Source organism: Anomalospiza imberbis, chromosome 13 (assembly GCF_031753505.1).
Source record: "Anomalospiza imberbis isolate Cuckoo-Finch-1a 21T00152 chromosome 13, ASM3175350v1, whole genome shotgun sequence".
Taxonomy (NCBI): domain Eukaryota; kingdom Metazoa; phylum Chordata; class Aves; order Passeriformes; family Viduidae; genus Anomalospiza; species Anomalospiza imberbis.
The window spans coordinates 17,316,373-17,341,077 of NC_089693.1; the positions used below are offsets into that span (position 1 = coordinate 17,316,373).

Sequence of the window (24,705 nt, forward strand, 5' to 3'; positions counted from 1 at the left end):
AATCACATGATACACAAGAATGTGGGTGAGGAAGATGGTGTCACCACATATGTCCATTACCAGTGGCCACAGAGAGGGGACTGGTGTCTGGAATGTGCCTCTGTCTCCCAGTACACAAGATGGAAACCTCATGCTAACACGGGAATGACAAATGTGTGCTGTGTCCCATGACTGCATCACCCCCACTCCCCAAACCCCAGTTTTTCAGCAAATTCTTTCATTCATGCTGTTTTTAAAACAGCACAAGTCAATATTCATATTCTGTCTGATAAATTCTGGGCTCACCCCAACACTTCAAGCAACAGTTTGCACCCATGTCCATCAGCTCCCATCAGGAACATGCAGGAATCAATGCCTGCAGGACACAGCAAATTCCACAGGAAGTTTTAAAAGCCAGTTCCCAAGGTTTTATTAATTACTGAAATCAAGATACTGCCTCACTATCCCTGCACAGAACAGTGCCCAGGCATTGACCCTAAAGCAGCACAACATGTGCTCATATTGCCATGAAATCTCTAGATGAGCTGCAAGAGGAGCAGGAACGGGTTTTCTACGTGAACCCACAGGCTCCCATCACCTACCCTCACTCCAGACTTTAATTCCAGCCTCAAGGATGAAAAGCAGTTTTCTGGTCTTTGGCTCAAATGCCTCTTGGTGCCTCTGTTCTGATCACAGAATCACAGACTGGTTTGTGTTAGAAGTAATCTTAAAGCCCATCTAGATCCAAGCCCCCACTGCGGGCAGGGACATTTGCCAGGAGGAGGCAGAGCCGATGCTCCTGTGGGAGCCAATGCCTGGCTGCTGGACACAGCTGGGCTGTGATGCCTGAAGGTCTCACCTGGCAGGTTTTGTGCAGACGACCAGCAGCCGCCAGCAGTCGAGCAGCAAGGCTGGGGAGGATCGATCGCTCCCTGCAGGGAAGCTGAGCAGCCGGGGAGAAGGGGAGCTGAGCCAGAGCCAAGGCAGAGTGTAACTCATCACCTGCAGGCCACCTACAGCCAGGGAGCAGTGGAGCCACAGTGGGGCTTTCAGTACATCTCAGGGAGCAGAGGGAGCTTCGTGATTCGCATCACAGGACTGTGCCGCTCGCAGCCATGCTCCTCCTTGAGAGTACTCCACATAAAAGTAGAAAAATAGCTTCAAGTAGCTGCTTCATCAGTTCCTCTGGACCATACCAAGGGGAAAAGCTTGCACTGAAATCCAAATCAGCCTCCACCAAACAGGGATGGATGCTGACACCACCCACGCCTGAAGCTTTCTGCTAGTCCAATTAAGGCTCCAGGAAGGTTTTTAGCCTCTAACCTTGCATTTCTCAGGCTATATGCAGGGATACCCATGGGTCACCAAATTCCAGCTAATGAGAAATTGTTCCCCTTTGCCACAAAACAAAGCAAAATGAGAGCGAAAACAGTCACCACCGAAAAAACACCATCCAATGCCACCTTCCACTCAGCAGCACCTTAAACAGCATATAGACATGTAAAAATGAGATGCCAGGGCACACAGATCAGGGAGTAGCAGGGCAAAGTTTATATTCAATCAACACTGGATTTCTAGCTGGCATCCCTAAAATAAGGCAAAGATACTGCTGGAGTTAGACCCCTCATAAGAAAGCCCAGATCTTCATAAATTTAATTTCTTGCCCAGCCAAAATTTCTTTGATTCTTCAAATCACCAGCCAGCTATAGCAGAGAAATCCTAACGGCATGAGGAAGAGTGGAATAATAATAAATAAGTGAGCTTTAGCCCCAAGGATGCCATGCTCGAGTACTGGGGTTTGCTAGCCACCGCAGACCCAAACCCAAACCTGGCCACACATCATTAAAATTCAGTGTTCCCCTGGGGGCCAGAGGGACCATGGTGCCCTCAGCTCAAACAGGCAGCCCATGGAGGATAACACAAGTCCTGTTTGGAAAGACACAACAGAATCATAAACCAGAGTCTGGAAGGTTTTTATGCCCAGCAAGGGGGGGCATAAATAAAGGGCAGGAATGGGGAGTGCCAATGCTGCACCCCAGGCATCCCAGCTGGCCTGGGAAAGCAGCCGTGAGCTCAGCAATGGATTAGCCTACGGTGGTTGTGAAGCACCCCCATGCCTGCATGCAAAGGGTCCTAGCTGCAGAGAGCTCTTCCAAGGCAAGAAAAGTCAACAAGGAGCCAGCATTGGGCTCAACAACCTGCTGGCTGCAAGTTTCCACCTCCCCTCCTGCCTTGGAGAGAGGTGGGAAGGGATCAGGGAGCTCCACATCTCCTCTCCAGGGCTCTCCATGCCCAACGGTTGGCTTTGAGGGATGATAAAAGAGTCATTTTGACCAAGAAATGCTGAGGGTTTGGGGTCACATCCATAAAAAGGACATCCTTTGAACAGGGGAAGCCACCACCCCACAGCTCCACTTTTCCAGGTTCTTTGGGAAGACGGTCCCACAGTGTTTCTTGGCATTTAATTCTTAATTTGTGATATAAATCTGTTTTATAGTCCAGGATCTTGGAGAGTTAAAACTAAAAAAAAAAAAAAAACCCACAAAAACAAAAAAAACCTAAGTCAAGGTAAGTAGGACAAGCAGGACACCAGAGTCCCCCCCCAGGAATGCCACTTGCTCAGGGTCATGATCTAATGGAACCCTGTAAGAGACGATTCCTCATTACCAGTGGGACAGCCTTCCAGAGCCCACTCTGGAAGTTCCAGAACCCCCGCAATGGTTGTCCAACAGCTTTTGATACCTCTACTCCAGCCTGAAGCAGCCAAAATGCATTTCTGCCTGTAATAAACCCATATGACCTTTAATCACATTGTCTCTCTTGCAAGCACACAGGCAGCATGCCCATACACATCCTCTACTCCCGCTCATACCTGAGGAAAAAGAGCAACAGCTTTTTATTGATAATAATCACACAAGATGTTGTTTGGACAGAGGGAGAAGGCTCCCATCGTGCCAACCAGCAGCTCTGGGATGGCCAGGACATGTACTGGTCTGCAGGTCAGGGCTAGGAAAGCAGGCACTGGCCAGGGAGAACCAGGCCTTTGTGCAGCTCTACAACACCTGGGAGCAGGCAGGAAAGTGTGTATGAAGCCAAGATGTGGATGGATGGATGGATGGATGGATGGATGGATGGATGGATGGATGGATGGATGGATACTAATGCAAACCCTGTGCTCAGAGTGGCATTGACAGCAAAAGTCCTCCTTGCACACCCTTACCATCATTTGGGATCTCTGCCAACATCTGACCCGATGCTGGCTTTTACCAAGCCAAAGCAGGTGACTGGTGCCTGTCTGAACACCACCCAGGTCTTCTCTACAGCAGAGACCATGGCAATGTCCCCTAAACATCACACAGCTCATGTGGGGACAACCAAAGAGCTTCCCAAGGGCCTCTAAGAGGCTGCTGGTAAAGGAGAAGGGCACAGCTGATAAGGCAGATCCCAGAGAGGCTTCTTGGCCATGGAGACTAAAAACCAAACACTGGCATTTGAAGGGCAATGTCTTAGAGAAGGAAGCTGATGACTGCAGGGATGAAAGCCTAAGAAAAGCTGCTTGGGCACTAGAAAAGGACCTGGGGCTGGGAGGGGCTCAATGGAATTAAAGAGTTTGAAACTTGGTAAAAAGCCTGGAAATCACTTCTTTCACATGGAGGAACACCAAGGGACAGGAGGAAGAAGGGGACCTGAAGAACATTCCTGGATATGGTAACAGTAGCTACGCAAATAAGTAACAAATAAGCATGGGAAAAGTCAAGGGGACGCACCAAACTAAGTAGAGAAGTATTGACATCCCAGAGGAGCAAGTGAAGAGACAGAGCTGGCAGGCAGCTGGAGTCATGCCGAGGACACTGCCTTGGGCAGCGCTACACAGGCAGGGAGAGCCGTGGGAGGCAGCTTGGCAGAGGGAAAAAGCCTTTTTCCATCACATCAGCAACTTCCCTTCCCACCCAGAGCGAAGCAAGTGCCCTTTCTGCCCTCTGTGCTGGCAGTCTCCACAGCTGCCATCCTTGGAGATTGCTGAGACGGGGTTCTGTTCCTTTAGCTGAGCATCTCCCATCTCCTGGAGCAGGGTGCTGGCAGCAGCGACTTCTCTCTGAGGATACCTCCAGGAATGGGGCATTTGGCACCTCCAAAGGATGCTTTCACTGCTTCTGTAAAAAGGCTCAGCAGCACAGACCCCCTTCCCAGCATGTGGCTGCTCCCAGGGCAGTTTGGGAATGAGCACAGCAGAGCAGTGGAGACCTGGGTAAGTTTAACCCCCATGAAGTAAAAACCTGATGCACCCCATGACTGAGCACCAGCACTCAAAACCAGGAAAACCCACCCTTTATCACCAATCCTTGGCTTTTAAAGACTCAGGCCATTATCAGTGGGATTGGGCAGGAGTGCTAGTGTCCGTAAGGAGCCGTGCTCCCCAGCACAAGGAACACAGCAAGACAGCAGTTTATACAAGTTTTCTCTGTCTGAGGAATGACATTAAAGGGGGTGAGGGGACTGGACAGAAGGGGACACACCAGAAGGGGACTCTGCTCTGCCTCCTTTCCCCACACAGACACTGATCGCATGCTCACCCAGTGACAAGGAGCCACCCAGAGCCCACTGCAGATACTGAATTTGCCAAGAAGCTGAAGAGAGGCGCGAGGCACGGGCAGCAGCAGGCAGTGATTTATGGAGCTGACGTGCCTTCCCAGGTCACACATCCATAGGAGCCTCACCTCCTCCGCGGGCCAGCAGCCAGGCTGATTATCTGTCATATGCTACAGGATGCAGTGCCAACAACCAAGCGCAGATCAGCCAGCTTGTTTGCAAAGAAAAATAATAATAATAAATAAAACCCTGTAGATCCAGGTGACCGGCTTTTGCTCAAGCCCATGCTTGCCGGTGGTAGGTGATCATCAAACCAGCCTGCAAGAAAGCATGTAATGCCTGGAGGCTGACCCTCGCTGGAGCTCCTGGAAAGCACAATGGCAGCCAGCAGCAGGAGCAGTGCTCATGGGAGCAGCTCTGCAGCTGCCTGGCATCTGCCCGTGGATTTTCTCCCACCTCGACTCACCCCAAATTCAGCCCTAGGGTTTTCGTGGTGTTACAGGTGTCAGGATAGAGTTGGTTGCTCCATGAATCTTGACACTGGTGCAGAGCTAAAAAAGCAGGAAAACAGCCTGTGCAAAGAAGGTGCTCACAGGGCTGCGTGCACAAGCCACGTGCCTTTTACAATTAGCCCCTGCTGACAAATGCACTTTTTTCCAAAAAAATCAATTTTAAGAAATCAATTTTTCAGAAATTTAGATTTAAATGGTATTTCCTCCAAATCCCTTTTCCTCTGTCAGACCTGAGGGATAAGCTGAGAACCACCTGCACTCAAGTCACCGAGCTGAATCACGGCAGCCTGAAGGACACGAGCTTCTGGAGCTGCCGGCTGCCAACACTGCATTAACCTTTTTTTCCCCTTCCTTCTGTTTTACTGAGTAATCCCCAGATGCAGCCACTCGGCAGCAAGATGCCATTCAGTATTCCTCGGGGAGTCTCAGAGCCTTTCCTCCCTCTGGAATCAACAGTGGAAAAAGGTTTGTGGTTCTTGTATGACAGTCCTGTAATGAGAATCCCACAAATTCTAAACTGTATTTCATCAGGAGTTTTAAGGGGAAAACCAAATTTCACAGAAGAGAAACTCAAGATGTGGATTGATATTGAGAAACCAATTTTTTGTTCTCTTGGATTCTGCCAAATGCCTCGAAGGATGTCAACTTTTGAAGGAAAGTATATTCAGAGATCCTCCAAAAGAAGATGTACAACACCTGAAGCTCCTAACCTAATCACCAATGAAAATGCAGCCCAAAACAGTGACCCAACCTAGTGTTTTTACAGGAATAAACAAACCCGGAAGAGCCAAACAGTCATGTCTGAGAGCAAAACAGCAAAGATGTGAGAGTTTGGGTGCAAACAGATGAGCATGACGACAAAAAAGCTTTACTCTTATTTTTTAGCCCATTTTGGCCCCATCAGCTGCATGTCAAGCTCATGTAGGCAAGAAACAGGGCCAACACACTCTGTCCCACAGGACAGGTGGCTCCTCAGAGAGGGGAGACTTCATCCACATGCAATCTAAGGAACATATTCTCATCTGTGACTTCAAACCACCTGACACACCCGGACCCCCTCATTAGGTAATCCAGAACCCGAATGGTTTTACACCTCAGATATATCATGGAAGGGCCACACACAGACATGAGCCATCCACTGCTCCACAGCCATGGTGAGAAGCCTGCAGTGCCAGCCAAAACTGGGACCAGGAAGGACCAGAGGTGATAATCTGGGAACAAAAATGAAACTTTGGGGTTGTGAGCCAGACTCCGTCCCAGCCGAGCTTGCGTGCTAGAATTTTAAGAAGGGGGTTGTTTGCTGACAGCTTAAAGGATTTATGGGAAGGATTAACCATGGCTTTGCTGATGAGGGAACCGGTGGCAAACTCAGAGCGATCCCACGAGCATGGGGAGAAGCTGGAAGAGGACAGGGAAAGGGCGGATGAGCTTACAACAGCAAAAACAACAGGGACAGTTTGTTTTGCACAGTGAACTCGACTGGGAGCAGCTCTTCCAGGCATTAACAACCTTGGTTTGCTGCCCACCAAACATGGGACAGCCAGCTCTGGAGTCCTGCCTTCACAGTGCTGGATCACTGGGGTAACTGGAGGTGCCCAGAAGCCATACAAGTGAGAATCACAAACCTCAGCCATGAGGAAAGGCGCCCAAAAACAAGAGAGCGCAGAAGGCCTGGAGGAGAAGGACGTGGTGGTGGGAGTCCTGCTCTGGAGGTGGGGGAGGAGGGAAATCCTGCTGTGAGCAGCAGGCAGCAATGAACCGCAGATCCACAGCTCTGGAAAGCTTTGTGCTCTTGCTTAAGAACTCCATGAAGTGTCTACAGCTGAATCAGGCTTATATCCAGGTGAATAACACAGATAGAAAGCAGGAGGCAACAGATCTGCTGCTGACTGCCAGAGGAACATGAACCTGGAGGGGTTTGCTCCAGAAAGCACAGGATGCTGGTTACCAGGAACACACATAGACAGATCAATGGATTTGTCTGGCAAGCTGGAGCCCAGCAACAAGGGCACGTTCCAGCTGTGAACAGCTAATCCACCCTCTCAACCCAGTGCAGCTGCTCGGCAAACAAGCACGGTCCCCTTAAGAGAAAGCACCATCAGCCCAGATTTAGCTGGAAGAGGGTGGGGATATCGCTGAGCTCCAAGCCACAGTCTGAACCTTATCTGCTGCTTTAATACCTATCAGTGTTGATACAGATTAAAGGATTAGTCAGGATTACTGAAGGCAACCCCCCTCCGCCCCAGGCAGTGAGGATGGGCATGGGTGCACTAAAATTCCAGTCTTCCCCTGTGACCACAGCCCTTGGCTGCACCCTTGAAGAGAAGGAGCCTGAGAAACGTCTGATGAGAGGCCCTCCATGAGAGACGGCAGACACAAACAGACACAAGGGAGTGAGACTGAGCTCCCTGGGAAGAAAACAAAGACACACCAGCCAGAACCCAAGTGGGAGCCGGGTTTGTTGTCCCTACAGTTGCCTACCAACACAGCAAGCCTTCATGGACCAGCACCACCACCAGAAGAAACCATCCCACCACAATCTACCCATGGCTGTTTATTCCTGCTGTGGTCCAAAGCCCTCTTTTCCTAACAACAGGCATTTGTGGACTATCAGGAAACTGCCTGGTTAAAACCTGCTTTCGATGTCACTCAGCACAGCTTTTAATTGGATCATGTCCCTGACCCAATTCCCCACATGGCTGCACAAACCCTTGAGCATCGATGTGGGAAGGGGTGGCCAGGAGCAGGCAGGACACCTCCTGGGGGAGCAGCAAAGCTCCAATGACTGCACAAGGAGGCAGGAAGGTTCCTGTGCCCACGTTTAAGCTGAAAACAAACCTGTGAGGAAGCTCTCCATTGAGATCTCCCATCTTCCAAGAGATCATCACCAAATACCAGCTGTATCCAGAGAGCTTGGTCCTAAAACCTGGTGGGGCTGAAAGTGTTTCAGGACAATGGCAAGATGATGAGGTGAGTTTAAAAGACCCTTCCAACCTAAACCAGCCTGTGAGTCTATGAAACACTAAGATGAAACCACACCTGGCTCCTCCAGTTTTCTTGCTTCTCGACCAGGACAACGGCAAGGAACGGCAGAGGCACTGAAGCTGTCAGCAACAAGAAGACACGCAATGCTGGGGCAAAGACCTACAGAGAAGGGCATCAGTGATCTTAAATGATCACCTGCCAGAGCCAAACTCAGCTTACAGAACCACAAAGAAGTTTGGGTTGGAGGGGACCTTAAAGTTCATCCAGCTCCAAACACCTGCCATGGGCAGGGTTTCATCCTGCAGTGATTCATGGATGACACTCTGGATCAAGCCTCAAGCCCAATGCAGTACCCCTCTCCATCACCACTCCCTCCAGACCATCTCCTCTGCAGGGGGAAGCCCAGGCAGCTGCTTCAGCCATTAGCTTCTTCCCACTAAAACACTACCATGGCTCAGGAAGGAACGTGGAGCCCTGGCTACAGAATATACACACAGATAAAAGACTCCTTTCCCCTGTGCAGAGAAGATTAAGTAAGGGAGAAGACTAAAACTTTCACCAAATTGGTCACACTTCACTCAAAAGCACGCACAGTACAATCACCTCACCACAAGAAACCAGCTGAAGACTGCAGTGTCCGACATTCAAATGATACTAAAAAAGTCTAAATATGCTGAGATGCTAATTTTTGTCCCATAAAAGCAAGCAGGGTTCCATAAAAGCAAGCTGCACTGGGCATTTGGGGGCCAACAGCAGTAAATCTGACACTGGAAGAGTGTGCCAGCCCAGTGCCAGGACAGGGTGATTAAACCCTTACAAATTCTTGGCCCAGATGGAAGAGCGGCTACTTTCAGCCTCATTGGGTCACAAGCCAGCTGGAACCCTTCAGTGAGTCTCCAGAGCCAGGGCCCCCATCCTGCACCATGACCCCAGGCAGGAGCCAGAATGGCTCCCAGCCAGCACTGATGTGTTCAGCCATCCTGGGAATTTGAGGAGCTCTGCAGGCAGAGACACCAAGGTGGTTTTTGATTATGCTTTCTGATAGTGCTTTCCAGAGTTCCTGTTTCTAGAGCCAAGAGAAATCCCTGAGTAGGAACACTCTGTCCCACCAACACTATCTCCTCCAAGTTAATAACATAACTGTTTATGGAGTCAAGCCTACTAGGAGTTGGACTTGATGATCCTTGTGGGTTACTTCCGACTCAGGATATTCAATGGATCATGACTTCCATTACCTGCTTACAGGCCATGGTGTGATTCCCAGGTGGGATACACAAACCACTAGCCAAGAGCCTCAGAGAAAGTCCTCCTAGGAGCGTGTTTTTAATAGTGCCCTGCTGATTGTGAATTAACTGAACTGACCCAGAGCAGCCAATCTCAGGTCCTTTAGGAGAGGCACGGGGCAACATACGGCCCATAGAAGCGTGTTAAGTTTCCTCCAGCAGCTCTAACTCTGCCCTTTAGGAAGCAGATGGCATCCAAACCGTATTTTGCTTCAGGGCCACGTAAGTTTGGAGAACACATGCCACTTATACCTATATATCTCATCAAGGAAGAAGTTCAGCTCCCTGTCACTTGCACAAGTTGTCAAACAAAGTCACAGCATAAGGACATGTGATTTTTAGGAAAAACACTGCCAGAAGGAGAATGACAAAGGGGGCAGCATTAAGGCTGCTGTGCTCTGCTGAGCTTGGCACCTTGGCAGGTGCCAAGAGCCAAACTACTCCAATGTGGCACCAACCTACTTTCAGATGGATCTTCATACAAAACCTCACAGATTAGCTGCATCACACTGCCACCATCACATCCTCAACACCTAAAGTTACACCAGTTATCACCCTCATTACATCAGCTCCTCACAGGAGATGACAACCCATCCATGAGCAATCCCTTGTGGGGTGTGAGGAAGATAGATGTGTGCATCAGCAGTGTTCCCATCAATCCAACCACATTGCATGCAGATCTCTCCTCTCAGGGATTCAGTCACTCAGCCACAAACTCCCAAAACTTCCCTGACTGCTATTAGATCACCTCAGGCAGCACGTAACAAATTCAAACACTCTTGTGGAAAATTTATAGTCCTCTAACCCCCCAGCAGGAACAACCATCTGGAGCATTTGGGGCTTCCTAGGATGGTTCTTCATGCTCACCCACAAATTGTTTTACAAGACAAAGTCCCAAGAGCGGTACTTAGTCTCAAGCAAAGATTATTTTTGGCAGCTTTATCAGAACAGTTCTCAGTCCCTTAATCTCTCCTTGGATGAAAGCACATTTAGGAAAACAGTCCAGATGCTGGAATATCAATAAAACAAAAAGCAGTGGTACATTGCAGTCTTGAAAAGCCCTTTACAAATAAACACAACTTGGTGGGGTTCTGCTCAGCAATTTCTGGTTTCTGCCAGGCCCACACTTATAAACCAGAACTACATGCTCCCCTCCCCAGGAATCAGAAAACAAAAGCTGGTTTGGGTTACCCAGCTGCAGGACACACATGCAAGAACTGCTCTTGCAACTCTCCTGCCCCTAAATGGTCAAGCTACTCATACCACTCCATGGATTTTTAATCAAATATTCCAAAATAACAATTTACAAAAGGAGTTACAGTTGAGACAAGAAACTTGGGCTAGGAAGACGTTATGGGAAACTTGCCATCAGCTCTAAGTGAGGATCTGGAGAGCTGATGAAATCTCCCATCACAGCAACAGGTTTGTCCACTCCTCAGATGTCTTAGTTTGAAACAGGACATCATCCACAAGGGCTTTGAACCTCACAGCAAATTTCTCACTCCCAACAGCACTCACCAGCAACAGTTCAGCACCACTGAATCACAAACCAGTTTGGGTTGGAAAGAATCTTCAAACTCATCTCTTTCCAATCCCCTGCCATGGGTAGGGACACCTTCCACTAGACCAGGTTGCTCCAAACCCCATCCAACCTGGTCTGGAACATGTCCAGGGACAATGCAGCCACATCTTCTCTAGGAAACCTGTGCCAGGGCCTCACCACCCTCACAGGAAACAATTTCTTCCCAATATCCCATCTAACCCTGCCCTGTGGCAGGGGGAAGCCATCTCTCCTTGTCCTCCCACTCCAGGCCCTTGTCCAAAGTCCCTCTCCAGCTCTCTTGGAGGCCTTTAAGCAGTCAAAAGGGCTCTGAGGTCTCCCTGGAGCCTTCTCCAGGTAAACACCCCCAGTCTCCCAGCCCGGCTCCAAAGCAGAGGAGCTCCAGCTCTCAGAGCATCTCCATGGCATTCTCTGGACTCACTCCAGCAGCTTCTGATGTTGGACCTCCAGACTGGAGGCATCTCTGCAGGTGGGGCATCACCTGAGCGGGGCAGAGCCTCCTTCCCTCCACTTGCCAGATACACTCCTCTGGATGCAGCCCAGGTTGGCTTTCTGGGCTACAAGCAGACACTGCCAGGTCACACCCAATTTGTCACCCACCAGTATCCCCAGACCCTTCCCCCAGGGCTGTGCTCAATCTATTCTCCACTCAGCCTGTTTTTGTGCTAGGGATGGCACCAGCCCAGAGGCAGGACCTTGTACTTGGCCTTGCTGAACTTCATGAGGTTCATACAGACCCATCCTGCCAAGATCAACCTCTTGAAGAAATCCAACCATACCACAAAATTCTCTCTAACTCCAAGGCCACTATTAGTAAAAATTGCACCAACTCCTCCTCCTGAACCATGCTGACCATCTCCAGCAGGTCTGGGATGACTTTCATCATCCACTCCCAAAGGACTCAGCCTTATTTCCAGCTGACATGTCTCCAGCATATTGAAGAAAGTTTATTTTCCCCCTCCCAGCCAGGGAGCACAAGAATGCTAATGGCATCCCATTAAACGAGCCAGAAGAAACCCAACCCACCTGAGCCAAGGCCCTGTATTTGCCCTTCCCATTCACTGGCAATCTCAGCATCAAGTGCAGCTGTCAGAAGATTTTTTGGGTTTCCTTAAGTTCTTCTGCCAAGTTCTGATTAAAATCCTCCTAAGTGGTTTTCTCTTTATTCCATTTCCTAGAACTGAGAAGCAAAGCGGACCTGAGAGCAGCTCTAAGTGCTGGAGCTAACAGCCCCCAACACAGCCAAGCCATCTGAGTCTCCCGCATTGGCTCATTAGGATCAATAGGAAATTGAAAGCAGTGCTCCTTCCATCTCCCCTATCAGACCATCAGCTCCCAGAGGAGACTGGGTTTTAATGGCCTCACTCATTGGCAGGAGGCTGGGATTGCTCAGCTGACAGGGGCTGCTGAGGCACCTCACTGGGTGCTGCTTCAGCATCATGTTTGAAACAGGTCAACCAGGAAGGAACATTCCCAAAGGCTTTTGGGCAAGACACAACAATGGAGCAGTGGTAAGGAGTAAAGCGCTGCACTGTAACACATCTCCATGCCCAAAACCATCCAATTTACTCCAGTCTCTCACCCCTACTTGACATGCTCTGGTTCGTGATGGTGACTTCAAAAGAGAAGGTAACATCTCATCACAGGCTCCTTGTGCTACCAGCTTGAGATCTGCACCAAACTGGATCCCCTCTTTGCCCTGAAAAATCTGTCTGCTTTGGTGGCCTGGAGGATCATTGGTTTCTTGCCCAGAAACAGGCACCTGTAAGTCTAGTCACATTCCTGCGGCTGAAGGCTGGAGGCCATCAGGTCACCACGAAGATGGCTCCTGTCCTCCCAGCCAAGAGCTGAGCAGAGCCCCTTCCCTGTCAGAAGGCAGACGCATTTGGTCCTGAGGCTCAAGCACACTGAGAGTACAGGGATGGTGCAAGGGAACCCCAAAACAGCCTCTGTTCACAAGAAAAACCAGAACCAGATATGTTGCTGCCCTCTCTGTTGTGCCTTCCTCCTTTGCAGGGCCCCACAAAGGGAGCTGCTTCTTCCAGAACCAAGCCATTACTGATCAGTACACAGCCTGAAAATCCCAACACTTCCATTTTTTAATGCCATGAACCTCCTCATGGTCCTTGGGGGAACAGGAAGACACTGACCCTACTGAGAGACCACATGGACAGGACAGACACTGGTCTAAGCTACTGTTGAGGGATCTATCACAGGGAACACCAACAGCTCCTGTTTTCTTGGTCTGGAAGAAGCAGCAGGGCGGGGAACACAGGCTGTGAGCCCCTCTAAAGCAGGGCCTTTTCCTGGGACCTGGCTCTTCCACAAGCCAGGCAGTGATCTGGCAAAGCCATGGCATATTTGGTCATGTTTGGGTATGGTTCCACATGCAACCTTGGCTTTTTGTCTGCAAGATCCAGACCCAGTCCAAGAGCTGAACCACCTGCTCTCCCCACTACCAAGGGGCTTCAACTCTTTCCCCAGGTCGGGCAGCTCTGCCCGTGGCCACAGGGGTTTGACCAAAAGGCTGGTTTCCTTCAAAGGGCCATTCACCACTCAGCCCCTCCAGCTCCCTCACCCTACCCACAAAGAAAAGCATTAATAGCCAGCCTGTGAGACCATAAAACACTAAATGCCCAAAGAGTTCCTGCACCTTGAAATGTTAATGCTGAGCAAAGAAAGAAACCTTCCTGTCAGCAAACCAGGTCCATGACACATAGACATAGTCACCTTCCTCCCCTCCAAGCCACAGAACAGCAAACAGCCCTGGAAACCCTGAAACCTTGCTCTGTGTACAAAGCACCCCATAGATCCACTGGTCCCGCCTGGGCAGGAGAGGCTTCGCCAGCACAGGACAGCTCTGCTTGATGACTCTGTCACCACTTCCAAGAGCTGCCTGGAGCCCAGCTATCCTCCCCTTTCAGCCTTGGAAAACAATTTCCCCTGGCCTCTGAATACACAGAGCCCAGACCCAGTGCTCTTCTGTTCCTCCAAGCCTATCTTAGCCATTTGATTCCCAGAACATGACTCCAGCTTTCATAGATTCATAAACTCTGAAGAAGACCTCCAGTGGCCGGACCTCTAGTCCAGTCATTAACCCAGGGCCACCATGTTCACCACCAAATCCCAAGTGCCACATCCACACACTTTTTGAACACTTCCAGGGATGGTGATTCCACCACTTCCTTGGGCAGCCTGTTCTAATGCCTCACCACCCTTTCACTGAACCCTTTCTTTGTTCCCTTCTCCTTGCAAAGGGACATCCATTCTTTACACCACGGTGGGTCAGAGGGACACAGAAGTGCAGACCTGGGGCTTGGTGTCCCACCAGGGAAGGCGGGTCAGGATCCCAAGCTGGCAGGGCAGCACCAGCTGGAAATACTTGCTTGGAGTTGGTGTAGTCACAGTAGCCATGGCTCTCAGCGTGCACCATGTCTGGTGTGGGACCACATGGACATCGCAGCCTTTCCTCTGCACCGCAACGATGATGGAGAATCCCAGCTGCAGTGGTACCAGTGATTTTTGGGATGGCCTTCCCTTTCAGACTACAAACCCCAAGACTCCACTTGCAACCATCCACAGATGACCCACCGGGTGGCTGCAGCTCTCCCTCCTCAGGTCAGGCTTGAACACAGGGCCAAAACCCAGCTCCAGGGTCCTTCTTCTGAGGGCTGACCCGAGGATGGTGACCACCACCCATATGGCATGCAGTTGACTCCAGAACATGCCACAGACATCTGTTAACCAGATGAGAGGGCCATTCCCAGTGTGAGAGGCAGTGTACCTGCACCCTGAAGAGTGGAGAGAGGGGTGGGAGGGTGAGCGGGGGGAGTCTGGGAACAGTGTTCGTTTGCATTGTACCTGGGGAGATATCACAACACTGCATTTCCGTGGCTAACTGGGAGAGCGAGAGAGATTCCCAGAAGGGAATTACTTTCTGCCTTGGGAAAAAAACCAAAACCATAGTACAACAAACACAGGATTTGTAGCTGCAATGGTGCCTTCTCCAGCCAGAGCACCCTCGTGCTCCCCCCAGCAAACCCCATGCTCAAGCCTAACATGAGCAGCCTGGGACAAGGGAAACTGAGACACACAGGCTCCACCATTTGCATGAATGGAGGGCAGCCCGGAGGGTTCTCTTATTCCCTCAGCACCAGACAAAATCCACTTTTGAACTTTATCACATCCCATCCCCTCACCAAAACATGGTGACCTCCACATCCACATCCCAACCAGAATTCCAGCTCAGGCTGCAGAGCAGGCATGCTCTCTGCACTATTCATCACAACACATTCCAAGACATCCCAAGTGAACGAGGGCCAGACAGTATTTTAAAGTAAATCTAGATACCAAGTTTTAAAGCCACTTCAGTGTCAAGGATAGGGGAAAAGTCAGCAGATGTGACTACATGCCATCACCACACAGTACAAAAGCTCCATGGTAGCATCTTCCTGCAAAGGGATTTATCCTGCCCACAAAAAACTGGGATGGAGCTCACACCATTCAGCTGGCAAGGCTGGGGGCACAGGAGGAGGAGGGATGAGGAGCACAGGCACCAGTGTGCTTTCCTGGGTTGAGCAGAGCTCACCAAAGCTACTGTGAGCCCTCTGAGGGGCCAGTGAGACCCTAAAACCTTTACACCACAGCATGGCCCCAGCAAAGCCCCCATCTCCAGCCCCAGTGCCATCACCACTGCCCATGCCCCATCCATCCCAGCTCACCCATCCATGTCAGCCCACAACCTGAGCTCACCCCAGAAAACCCTGAGCACATTTATTTACATCAGATCAGTTCCCTGAGCTGGTCCGTGGGCAGGAATGAGTAACAGGGACAGGAATATCTCGAGCAGATGTTGTCACCGAATACAACATATCATCAGGCTGCTGGTGGCTTTAAATCATTCCGGAGCCCAGCAGTTGCTTCCCAGCCCTGGGCTGCTCTCCCAGCTGCTGCTCAACAGCTCTGAGCCCTAGGGTGGCTCCTCTTGCACCCAATGAGCATTCAAGCTCCAGGCACTGATCACCACGGGGTAGGAATGTCACAAAACCACCCCAGAAAGTCCACAGCAATCACCGCTGCCTTTTCTCCTGCCCAACTTCAGCTCTGGGGATTTAAGTACCCTCTTGCCCAACACATCTCCAGGGTTGCCTGCACACAAGGATTCACAGGAAAGATGGATTTCACAGCTCCAGCCCAAAGCATTCTCAAGAGCAGCAGCAGAGCAATACAGCTCTGTGAAAGCAGTGGCACAGAAGATGTCGTGCCTGTAGCAAACAGGGAAAAGGCAGTGAATCCCCAACCAAGCAGCCTTTAAAAGCATAGGAGGGGAAATGCAGGCAGCCTGTGCTCTGCTGCCCTTTCCTGTGGCCTCCCTGGCTGCCGGGTGGAGAAGCAGCTTTGCTCATTAGCGGGTTATTCCTGGCACACTCCCCCTGCATCAGCTCCCCGGCAGGGCTGCGGGAGCAGCTCGCTGGGTTTTGAAGCCTTCGGGGTTGCACAGCGCTCCAGAGGCGCAAATCTTCCTTTAAAGAAATCTCCCTCGGCAGATAAATGGTGCTGGGTAACTGGGGTCATTAGGCTAATGAGCAGCTACCGCCAGCCTGGAAGCAAAGCAAAAAAACACCACAGAGTCTACCAGAGCCTCAAAATCTGACCCATCTCCAGCAGTTGCCGTTGCTCTCAAGGGAGGAATCAGGTCCATGAGTCAGCAGGATCAATCACCCGCCGGCCTTCCCATCAAAATCTCTCATCAAAGCACTGGGGAAGCAGATTTGCAGGTCACTTGCACCAAGGAAGCTGAGAAGGAGCTGTTCCACCTCTGTCCCCCCTCTATCAGCCCCTTCCTTACCATGGTGTCATTCCACTGCCACGCTTCAGGAGCGGAGAGGTTTTTTCTCTTCTTACCCAGCACTGCTCCATTTCCTACCACCATGTCCTTTACAGGGAGCCACACGTCCTGCTGCCCATTCTGGTGGAGATTGAGCCATGTTTCGGCATGACAGCCAATTCACTGCGATACAGCAATGCTGATGGGTCTGGCATCAAAGCTAACTCAGCCTTTTAGTCCTTCCTAACATGGCCATCTGGGAAAGCAACCAGGGAGAGACACAATTTTCCCTCTGCAAAGCCTTCAGAGGTGGGATCAGCTGGAACTCCCAGCCTGCTACATCCAGTGGTTATAAAAGAAAGCCCACATATAAATAACCTCTCAGCAGGAGCCAAAACTCCAGCAGTAACCCCATGGTTTGAAGTGAACGAGGCCAATTTCCTCCTTTGTAGCTCTTGACACATGTTGGCTGCGTGCCCCCTTCTTGCCTTGTTCCTAGAGCAGAAGGCTCTGGGCGGCGGAGCCGGGGACAATAAGGAAACGAGTGGTGTCATTCCCAAGGACTCCCAACACAGCTCTGTCAGCAGCTCTGGAGGCAGTCAATTCCAGCACGGCTGGAGGAAAAGAACCATGGTGAGAGGATCAGGCAAGAGCCGGTAGCTGCCTGCACGCCCCTGCCACCTCCCTGAGCTGCCCATGTCACGTTGGCTGCCATTGCCTGGAAAGAAACAAGCCCTGCAGAGCAAGGACTGGGAAACAGCTTCTACCCAGAGTTTTGGGCATGAACAGGTCCTACCCAAGCACTGGGCTTCCCACATGCCCTAAAAATCCCTGGGGAAAACAAACAGGGTGAACACCAGCTCCAAAGCCAGCTTTGGAGGGGCTGAAAAAGCAACAACTGTTTTCACCAAAACAGCTCCACTGGGAGTTTCTCTGTCCAAACTCTGGCCCCAAGACAAAGAACCTCACACGAGTCAAAATCCCAAGTATGTCTTCAAAGCAGAAGGCTGGGACCACCCCCAACATCTCATCCGGGTTCTCCCCCACATCAAGAAATGTTCCTAAGAGTGTCTGTGGCCATCTCCTGTTGGGCTTGGACCCAGTAGAGGGAATGGCAGATCTCAACCCTTCGAGCTGGAGTCACACAGGAATCCCTCACCTCAATCCTTGCTGCTGCATGCACAACCAAGTTTCATCCCTTCCCCCAACAATAGAAAAATGGCTAAAAAAAGGCAACCATGCTTTCACTCCAGGTAAAGGATTAATGGTGAAGGACAACTGGCACCTGGGGGTCCCACTGAGGCTGCAGGACCAGCACTGGAGGCACCACGCAGGTCTGCATCCCTGGATTAGGGCAAGAAGGTCCAAAAAGGTGACACCAAAGCCACCCTGCAAACTGCTGGATAAGCCAGCAGCAGCAGGGACAGTGCATAGATGTATTTTTGGGTGTATTTCCTTTTTTGTCAGCTGCCACTGGTGTGGTGTCACCACCCCACTGTCTCCATTGTCACCTGACCCCAAGTACTCCCTTTGTTGCCACACTGTCCTCCCACAGAACTGCAAGGGCATTTTCACACAAGTTTTGGTGTGAACACACTGCAGTGTCCCCCATCTTACAACAGCCCCTCTCTATCAGGTCACCCATAGCAGAGATGTCTGCTCTGAGCACACACAGGGCATACACTGTGTCTAAGGAGAAATTCAGGAGAAAAAAATGCACCGGTGGCTTCCACCCTCTCTCCCGCAGAGGGACACGGATGAATCCACCCTCCTGGCTGCCCAAAACCGCAGCACACGTGACCCAGAGAGGATTTTCAGAAAAGTCGAGTCTCCAGCGGCTTCTGTTTGCCTTTCCCTTGTCTGCAGCAGCATCACATCTGGATGCTCGTCAGAAGAGAAGGGGAAAAAAAAACCCCTCCCTCCTCCTGCTGAACAACCTCTCAATCAAAACAAAGCCGGAGCGGCAGCCAAGAGCTGGGAGGCTCTTTTGTTTAATGCTCAACATCCCCCGGCTGGGCCAGCACGCCCCAGAGTGCCGGGAGCGGGTGCAGGGGCCCGGTGTGGGCAGTGTGGTGGGTGCAGGGCTGGTGAGGAAGGGGCCAGCTCAGCCACCAGCCCCAAGGCCAGCTCGGCCCCGCGACGGCGGCTGGTGGGGCAAAATCAGCGCTGCTCCTCCGTGCACGGCCATTTTGCTGAGCTCGGCTGCTCACTGAGAGCTGCCATTCCCTCCCAGCACCAGTGTCCCCGCAAAGCAAAGCAAAGCAAAGCAAACTAAATCCCAACTCAGCTCCAGTCATCCCCAGTGACCCAGGGACTGACCCAGCAACTGGTCACCATGCTCATAAGTCCATCAGCACAAGCTCTTTTCTCTCCCTGCTACAAGTATTTTAAGCTCCCACTGCTGCCCCTCCAAATATTTTTTGGAGCTCCAAGGACCTGCCCAGGCACTGACCACAGCCAAAGGCAAACCTTCTCGAGGTGTTCAGCCCATCCCAGAGACCATGGAAAGTCTTAGCAGGGCTATCACCAGTGAGTTTCATCAAGATCAACCCCATCCCTGGAGAAGTTACCGCCTGTGCCCCAAGACAATGATAGCTTCAGGTTTGAGGAGAGCACGTAACAAGCCAGGACACAGCCAATAGCCACACCAAGAAAAAGGATATTTGGGATATTCAGCTTTGGAGGCTTCACCCCAGGAAGCAGCAACCAGAGCCATGGGGTCACACTGGCAAAACACATCCAGTGGAACCCAAGGGCCATGTCCACAGGCTCCATCACTGCTGTGTCAGACATGGGAGCGAGGGTAAACTCGCCTATGGACAGAGCCATGGAGCACCGGCTGATGTGGTGAAGTGTCTGGCAAAACCCAAAGCAAAGCTCCTTCCTACACCCAACAAGGACTCAATGGCTGCCAAATCCTACGGCAAGATATTGGAAGAACACAAAAGCAGAAGTAGAGGCAAGTGGGGTGAGCTGACTGGGGCAAGAGCTGGCTGCAGCATTGAGGCACCTCATCAAGGAAAAATACTCCCTGCCAAAGTGCTCATTATTCCAGCCATGGAGATACAACAGAGCCTCCTGGCTGGCAGCTACTGGCTCAGCACACAACTCTTTTGTCTGACCTCCAGGGAGGTCACCCACCCCAGGCTTCAGCAGTGGAGGGACAGACAGTCTCCCTTTCTTCATCCGCAGATGGAGACCAGCTTCCCTGCCTGAAACGGAAGTGGGAGCAGTACAGGGTTAAGCAAAGGACAAGCTGACGGAGACCAAAGGTTGGGCTGAGTCACGCTGTGGCTGTTCCTGTTTCAGTCTGAGCAAATTTCTCGCTTGCCAAGCAGGGTTTGTCCCCAGGCCAGAATGAACCTGCCACCTTAATCCTCTCGATGCACTGCCTAGAGGAGCTGCCCTCCCTCCCACAGCCAGCACATACCTCTGCTCTTGGCTTGTCCTTTGGACTCCACATGCAGTTTTTGGGACATCACTGCAGCTTTCAGGAGACAGGATGAGCCCAAGGCCACATCCCCCATTGCATCCCATTGGTCCTCCACCCTGCCCAGGCATCCACCCAGCCTCAGTCTCTTCCTCAAGACACAAAACTGCCTTCCCACCCCATACCATGCAGACACCTTTCTTCTCCTCGCCCACGGCTTTCCCGATCCAAAGGAAGCCATCCAGCTGCCCCCAGGAGGCTGACGAAACACAGACAAGGCTTCCTCCTAAGTGACACATGTTCCTGCAGATCCAGACATCAAATCCCTTCTCAAAACAGGGATCAGCCCTCCAGCCTGAGCTTTTAGTGAGGGGGTTATGCTTGAATCTGGACAAGTTAAATGGCAGAACCATCCTCACCAGGTATCAGCATGGAGAAGATAGAATTATTTGGGTTAGAAGTGACCTTAATGCCCATCTTCTTCCACCTCCTGCCATGGGTAGGGACACCGCCCACTAGACTAGGCCGCTTCAAGCCCTGCCCAACCTGGCCTGGAACACTTCCAGGGATGGGGCAGCCACAGCTTCTCAAGAGAAACCCGTGCCAGGGCCTCACCACCCTCACCACCACAGGAAACTGTTTCTTCCCAATATCCCATCTAACCCTGTCTTCTCCAAGTGGGAAGCCATTGCCCCATGTCCTGGCACTCCTTGATTAAAGCCCCTCTCCAGCTCTCCTGGAGACCACTAAGGCACTGGAAGGGGCTCTTTGGTCTCACTGGAGCCTTCTCTTCTCCACGTGAACACCCTTAGCCTGGCTCCAGAGCAGAGGGGCTCCAGCCCTCTGAGCCCCTCAGAGCATCTCCATGGCCTCCTCTGGATTCACTCCAGCAGTTCCACATCCTTCTCATGTTGGGATCCCATGGCTGGAGGCAGCTCTGAAGGTGCAGTCTCACCTGAGTGGGGCAGAGGGGCAAAATCCCCACCTCCCCTGCTGCCCACACAGGGGGACAAGCCCAGGACTCAGAGGGGTTTCCAGATGCCAGCACACATGACCAGGGTGTGTGGAGCTTCTCATCCACCAACACCACACATCACATTGATATCTCCAACTGCAAAGAGTTTCTGCAGCTGTATCAGTGAAAGAAATACACCTTTAATAGCAGTAATACAGTAAAGCCATGCACGGTATGACCCAAGGTCCAGCCGGCTCCAATGCTGGCTGTCACAGCAGCCAGCACAGATGGCTATGAGGGAATATAACAGCCAAGCATGTTGAGGTATTTCCCAAACCAATTCCCAAGCTTTTGTCCTCCTCATGCTTTTCCCAAGCCAAAACACATTGCCCTGTACACCCCCCCAATGAGTTTCTCCTCCACCAACCCACTCAGGTGCCCCAAATCATAGGTGGACTTCCAGCATCCACAGCTTTTAGCAGCAGCATTCCAGTCCATCATGCAAAAGAGCATCTGCTGCTCTTCCTGGTTTCATTCACTTTGGTTCCACTGCCAGAACAAACAAATGAACAAGATGTCTCCACCCCCCTCCTGATTTTTACAGGCTTCAATCACCTGCCCCAGGACGCCCCTGTGCCCTCCCCACCCATCCCAGTGCCCACATTGTGATCCCCATGCCAAAGCAGAAATCCTCCCAGGGAACCTCTGGCTGCAAACATGACGATGCTTTTCATATTCCCCAGCCACTGTCCTGCCACCCTGGCACATGTTGATGGCAATAGGGCCAAGCCGACCCGAACACACACACTTGTGATGCTCACCCTGTGCGTGACATACACATGGCTTCACAGGAACACACCAGCAACATCCCGTGTGCAGCTGGCACGGAGGAAAGCATAGACCTCCACACGCTTAAAGCCTTCCCCATTTGAATCAGAAATCACATCAGCCACTGTGATTGCTCAAAAACCAGCAGTCCTGAAAAATGGCCACGTCTAGACACAGAGTAGCCACCCAGAGCCCAGCACCACCCAGATGGACAGGCGGCTGCTCACCCCATTGGCCATCTGCCATTGGCAGGGCTTCTCATGCTTCTGGTGACCTGGAAGAGCAGCTTGGCCAGCTCAGCATCACTGCCATGTGTTAGCAGAGGAGTGACACATCAAACATCACCCACAGCTCCCACCAGCCCTGGATCACCACCACAAGTGGGACAGAGCCCATGTACCGACAGCAGACCCGGGAACGAGGCGGTGATTCCTGTCAGCTCTGCTCCTTGTGCTCACCCACATGCCCATGCAGACCCCACATCCACTAACATGTTAAGGGATCCTTCTCCGCACATGATGCAACTGGAGAGAAATACATTCCTCTGGGAGATGCAGGAAACCTTGACACACAAGGTGCAGCCAGCAGGACACAGAGCACAGCACAGACTCTTTGTGTCCCCTTGGGAGATGTAGCAGACAAAGCACCAGGACATCACCTTGACTTCAGAGTGACAGAGGCCGAGAGGCCTGGACCTATTCTGCACAGCCAGAGCGCTGAAGAAAACCAAATCTCAGCAGGATGGCACAGAGAATACAGTCTGCAGGTAATCTGCTCACACACGGTTCCCAGAAGCCAAGCTTGACCGGCGTCATTCCACTGTCATCTCCAGACACCAGTGCATCACACGGCCAAGCCACACTCACACCAAAACCAGGAGGCACCAGCCACATGTCAGTGCTGGCCTCAGCAGTACAAGACACACAGTCCCACCCCCTTGTTACCCACAACACCATGTCACAGCAATGCCATGTGAGCAGCAGCAATGGCACCCATGCCCCAACACCTTTCTTACCTTCTCTGACTTCACCTTTTTCAGTTGCCGGCACTCACTTTCTCCATCCTCCAGTTCCGACTTTACTCCCAAGGGATTGAGTGCAGCTCCCGTGTCAATAGCTATACTCCCAAGCTGCTCAGCAGCAGCAGGCTCTGTCCCCTGGCCCCCGTCATACTGTCCCACCCTCACTGCTAGGGCCAGGGGCTGCAGCACGCTGGGCTCCTTCTCTGCTGCAGTCCCCGCACCCTCACTCCTTTCCTTCTTGCTTTTGGATGAGCCTCCCTCCTTCTCCTTCTTGGAGCCAGCCACACTGCGAGACGCCTTGGCTGACTTCTCCGAGCTCTTCGGGGTGACAGCGGGCACCAAACCACCCGAGTTCGCACCATCCCCAGAGCGTCCTTGAACCTCCTTCTTGCCACCAGCTCCCTCACTGGGAGTGAATAGGGAGGACCCTGGGGTCGGCTTCCCACTGTCCTTACCAGTCTTGCTCCTTTTCGACTTTGATTTGCCCTCCTTGCCTTGCGGGCCTGGCACTGGGCTCACAAACTTGATGTTATCTGGTAGTGTTGCCACTGCGTTGGGTGCCGGGAGCCCCACCTCCTTGGAGCCCGACATTTCCAATTTCTGCTGATCCTTCTCCAAATCAGCGTCCAGGTCAATGATGAGATTCCCTACACCAATGTCCCACTCATCCCCACTGTCATACGTCTCAACCGGGTTCGCATCAATTCCTTTCCCTCCGGAAGCTCCGCTGCTCAAGGACATCTTAGAGTTAACGGCCCCTCACGATTCAAGGCTCTTCCCTGCCTCTACGCCCGGGGGGTCACCTACGTCCTTGGGGGGCTTCCAGTGGTCCGGGTCTGCCCAGGTGACGGCATCGCTGCTGGAAGGGAGAGCAAAGAGAACAGGGTTACACACGAAGAGCCATGGGCAGGCACACCTGCAGGTAGGAGAGATCTGGGCAGAGTGAAACCCCCAACCTCCCAAATCCCCCTCGCAGCATCCTTCTGCCACCCCCTGGGCTGGGGCTGCTCCACAGCCACCCCCGCAGCAGCGGCCATCTGGCACCGGTCCTCGATCAATACCAGCCCTGGCAGGTCACGGCTCTCAGCTCCAGCAAGACATTACTCACACATTTCCCCGCTCACCATTTCCCTCTGAATTATCGAGCGCTGCCCCTGGGAGGGAGGATTGATTCCTCTCCTGCCAATGCCACCCAGAGGGAGGAGGGCTCCTCTTCACACCAGCCTCGCTGCGAGGGACAAGAGCTGCTCACCAGGGAAGTCAAGTGCCTTGGTGGGAAATAAATCACAGGCTTCAGAGTGCCTGTGACACTTGGGATGTGTCAGAGCAATCACCAAAGGCCAAACTGCGGTGGGAAGCATAGGGGTTCCCATCCCACACCTCAAGGCAGAGCAACACAGTACCCAGATTTGGGGTGGTTACCACCATCGCCTCTGGCCATTATAAGCTTCCATGCAATTGTAAATGGAGATGCAATTGTATAAATAGCCAGTCTTAACTGGGAAGAGGGGGCTCAGCCCTACCTGCCCACGCCACAGCTGACCCCAGTGAGCCCAAAATATCTCCTCCCTGCTTCCCAGCCTCACCCCCCGGGAGAGAAACAAAAAAGACACCCACATGCAACCTGACACAGCACCCAAGTCATGGCAATTACCCTGACGAGACATAATTAACACATGTAACAGCTTCTTCCCAGCACCGCCCAGCAAGGCCACCTGCTCTCCAGAATCCTTA

General features: G+C 51.9%; 2 protein-coding genes across 2 annotated transcripts in view; both read right to left on the reverse strand.

Annotated features, from left to right (window-relative positions):
* The window catches only part of ZNF609 (zinc finger protein 609), a 47,933-nt gene extending 24,221 nt beyond the window's left edge, over window positions 1–23,712 (reverse strand). The window contains exon 1 of the mRNA XM_068204252.1: window positions 22,966–23,712. Coding sequence (XP_068060353.1) covers window positions 22,966–23,712 — 747 coding nt within the window. The remainder of the gene's footprint in view (window positions 1–22,965) is intronic.
* The window catches only part of TRIP4 (thyroid hormone receptor interactor 4), a 45,383-nt gene continuing 44,373 nt past the window's right edge, over window positions 23,696–24,705 (reverse strand). Inside the window, exon 14 of the transcript XR_011003870.1 lies at window positions 23,696–23,830. The gene's annotated coding sequence lies outside the window, so the exon portion shown is untranslated. The remainder of the gene's footprint in view (window positions 23,831–24,705) is intronic.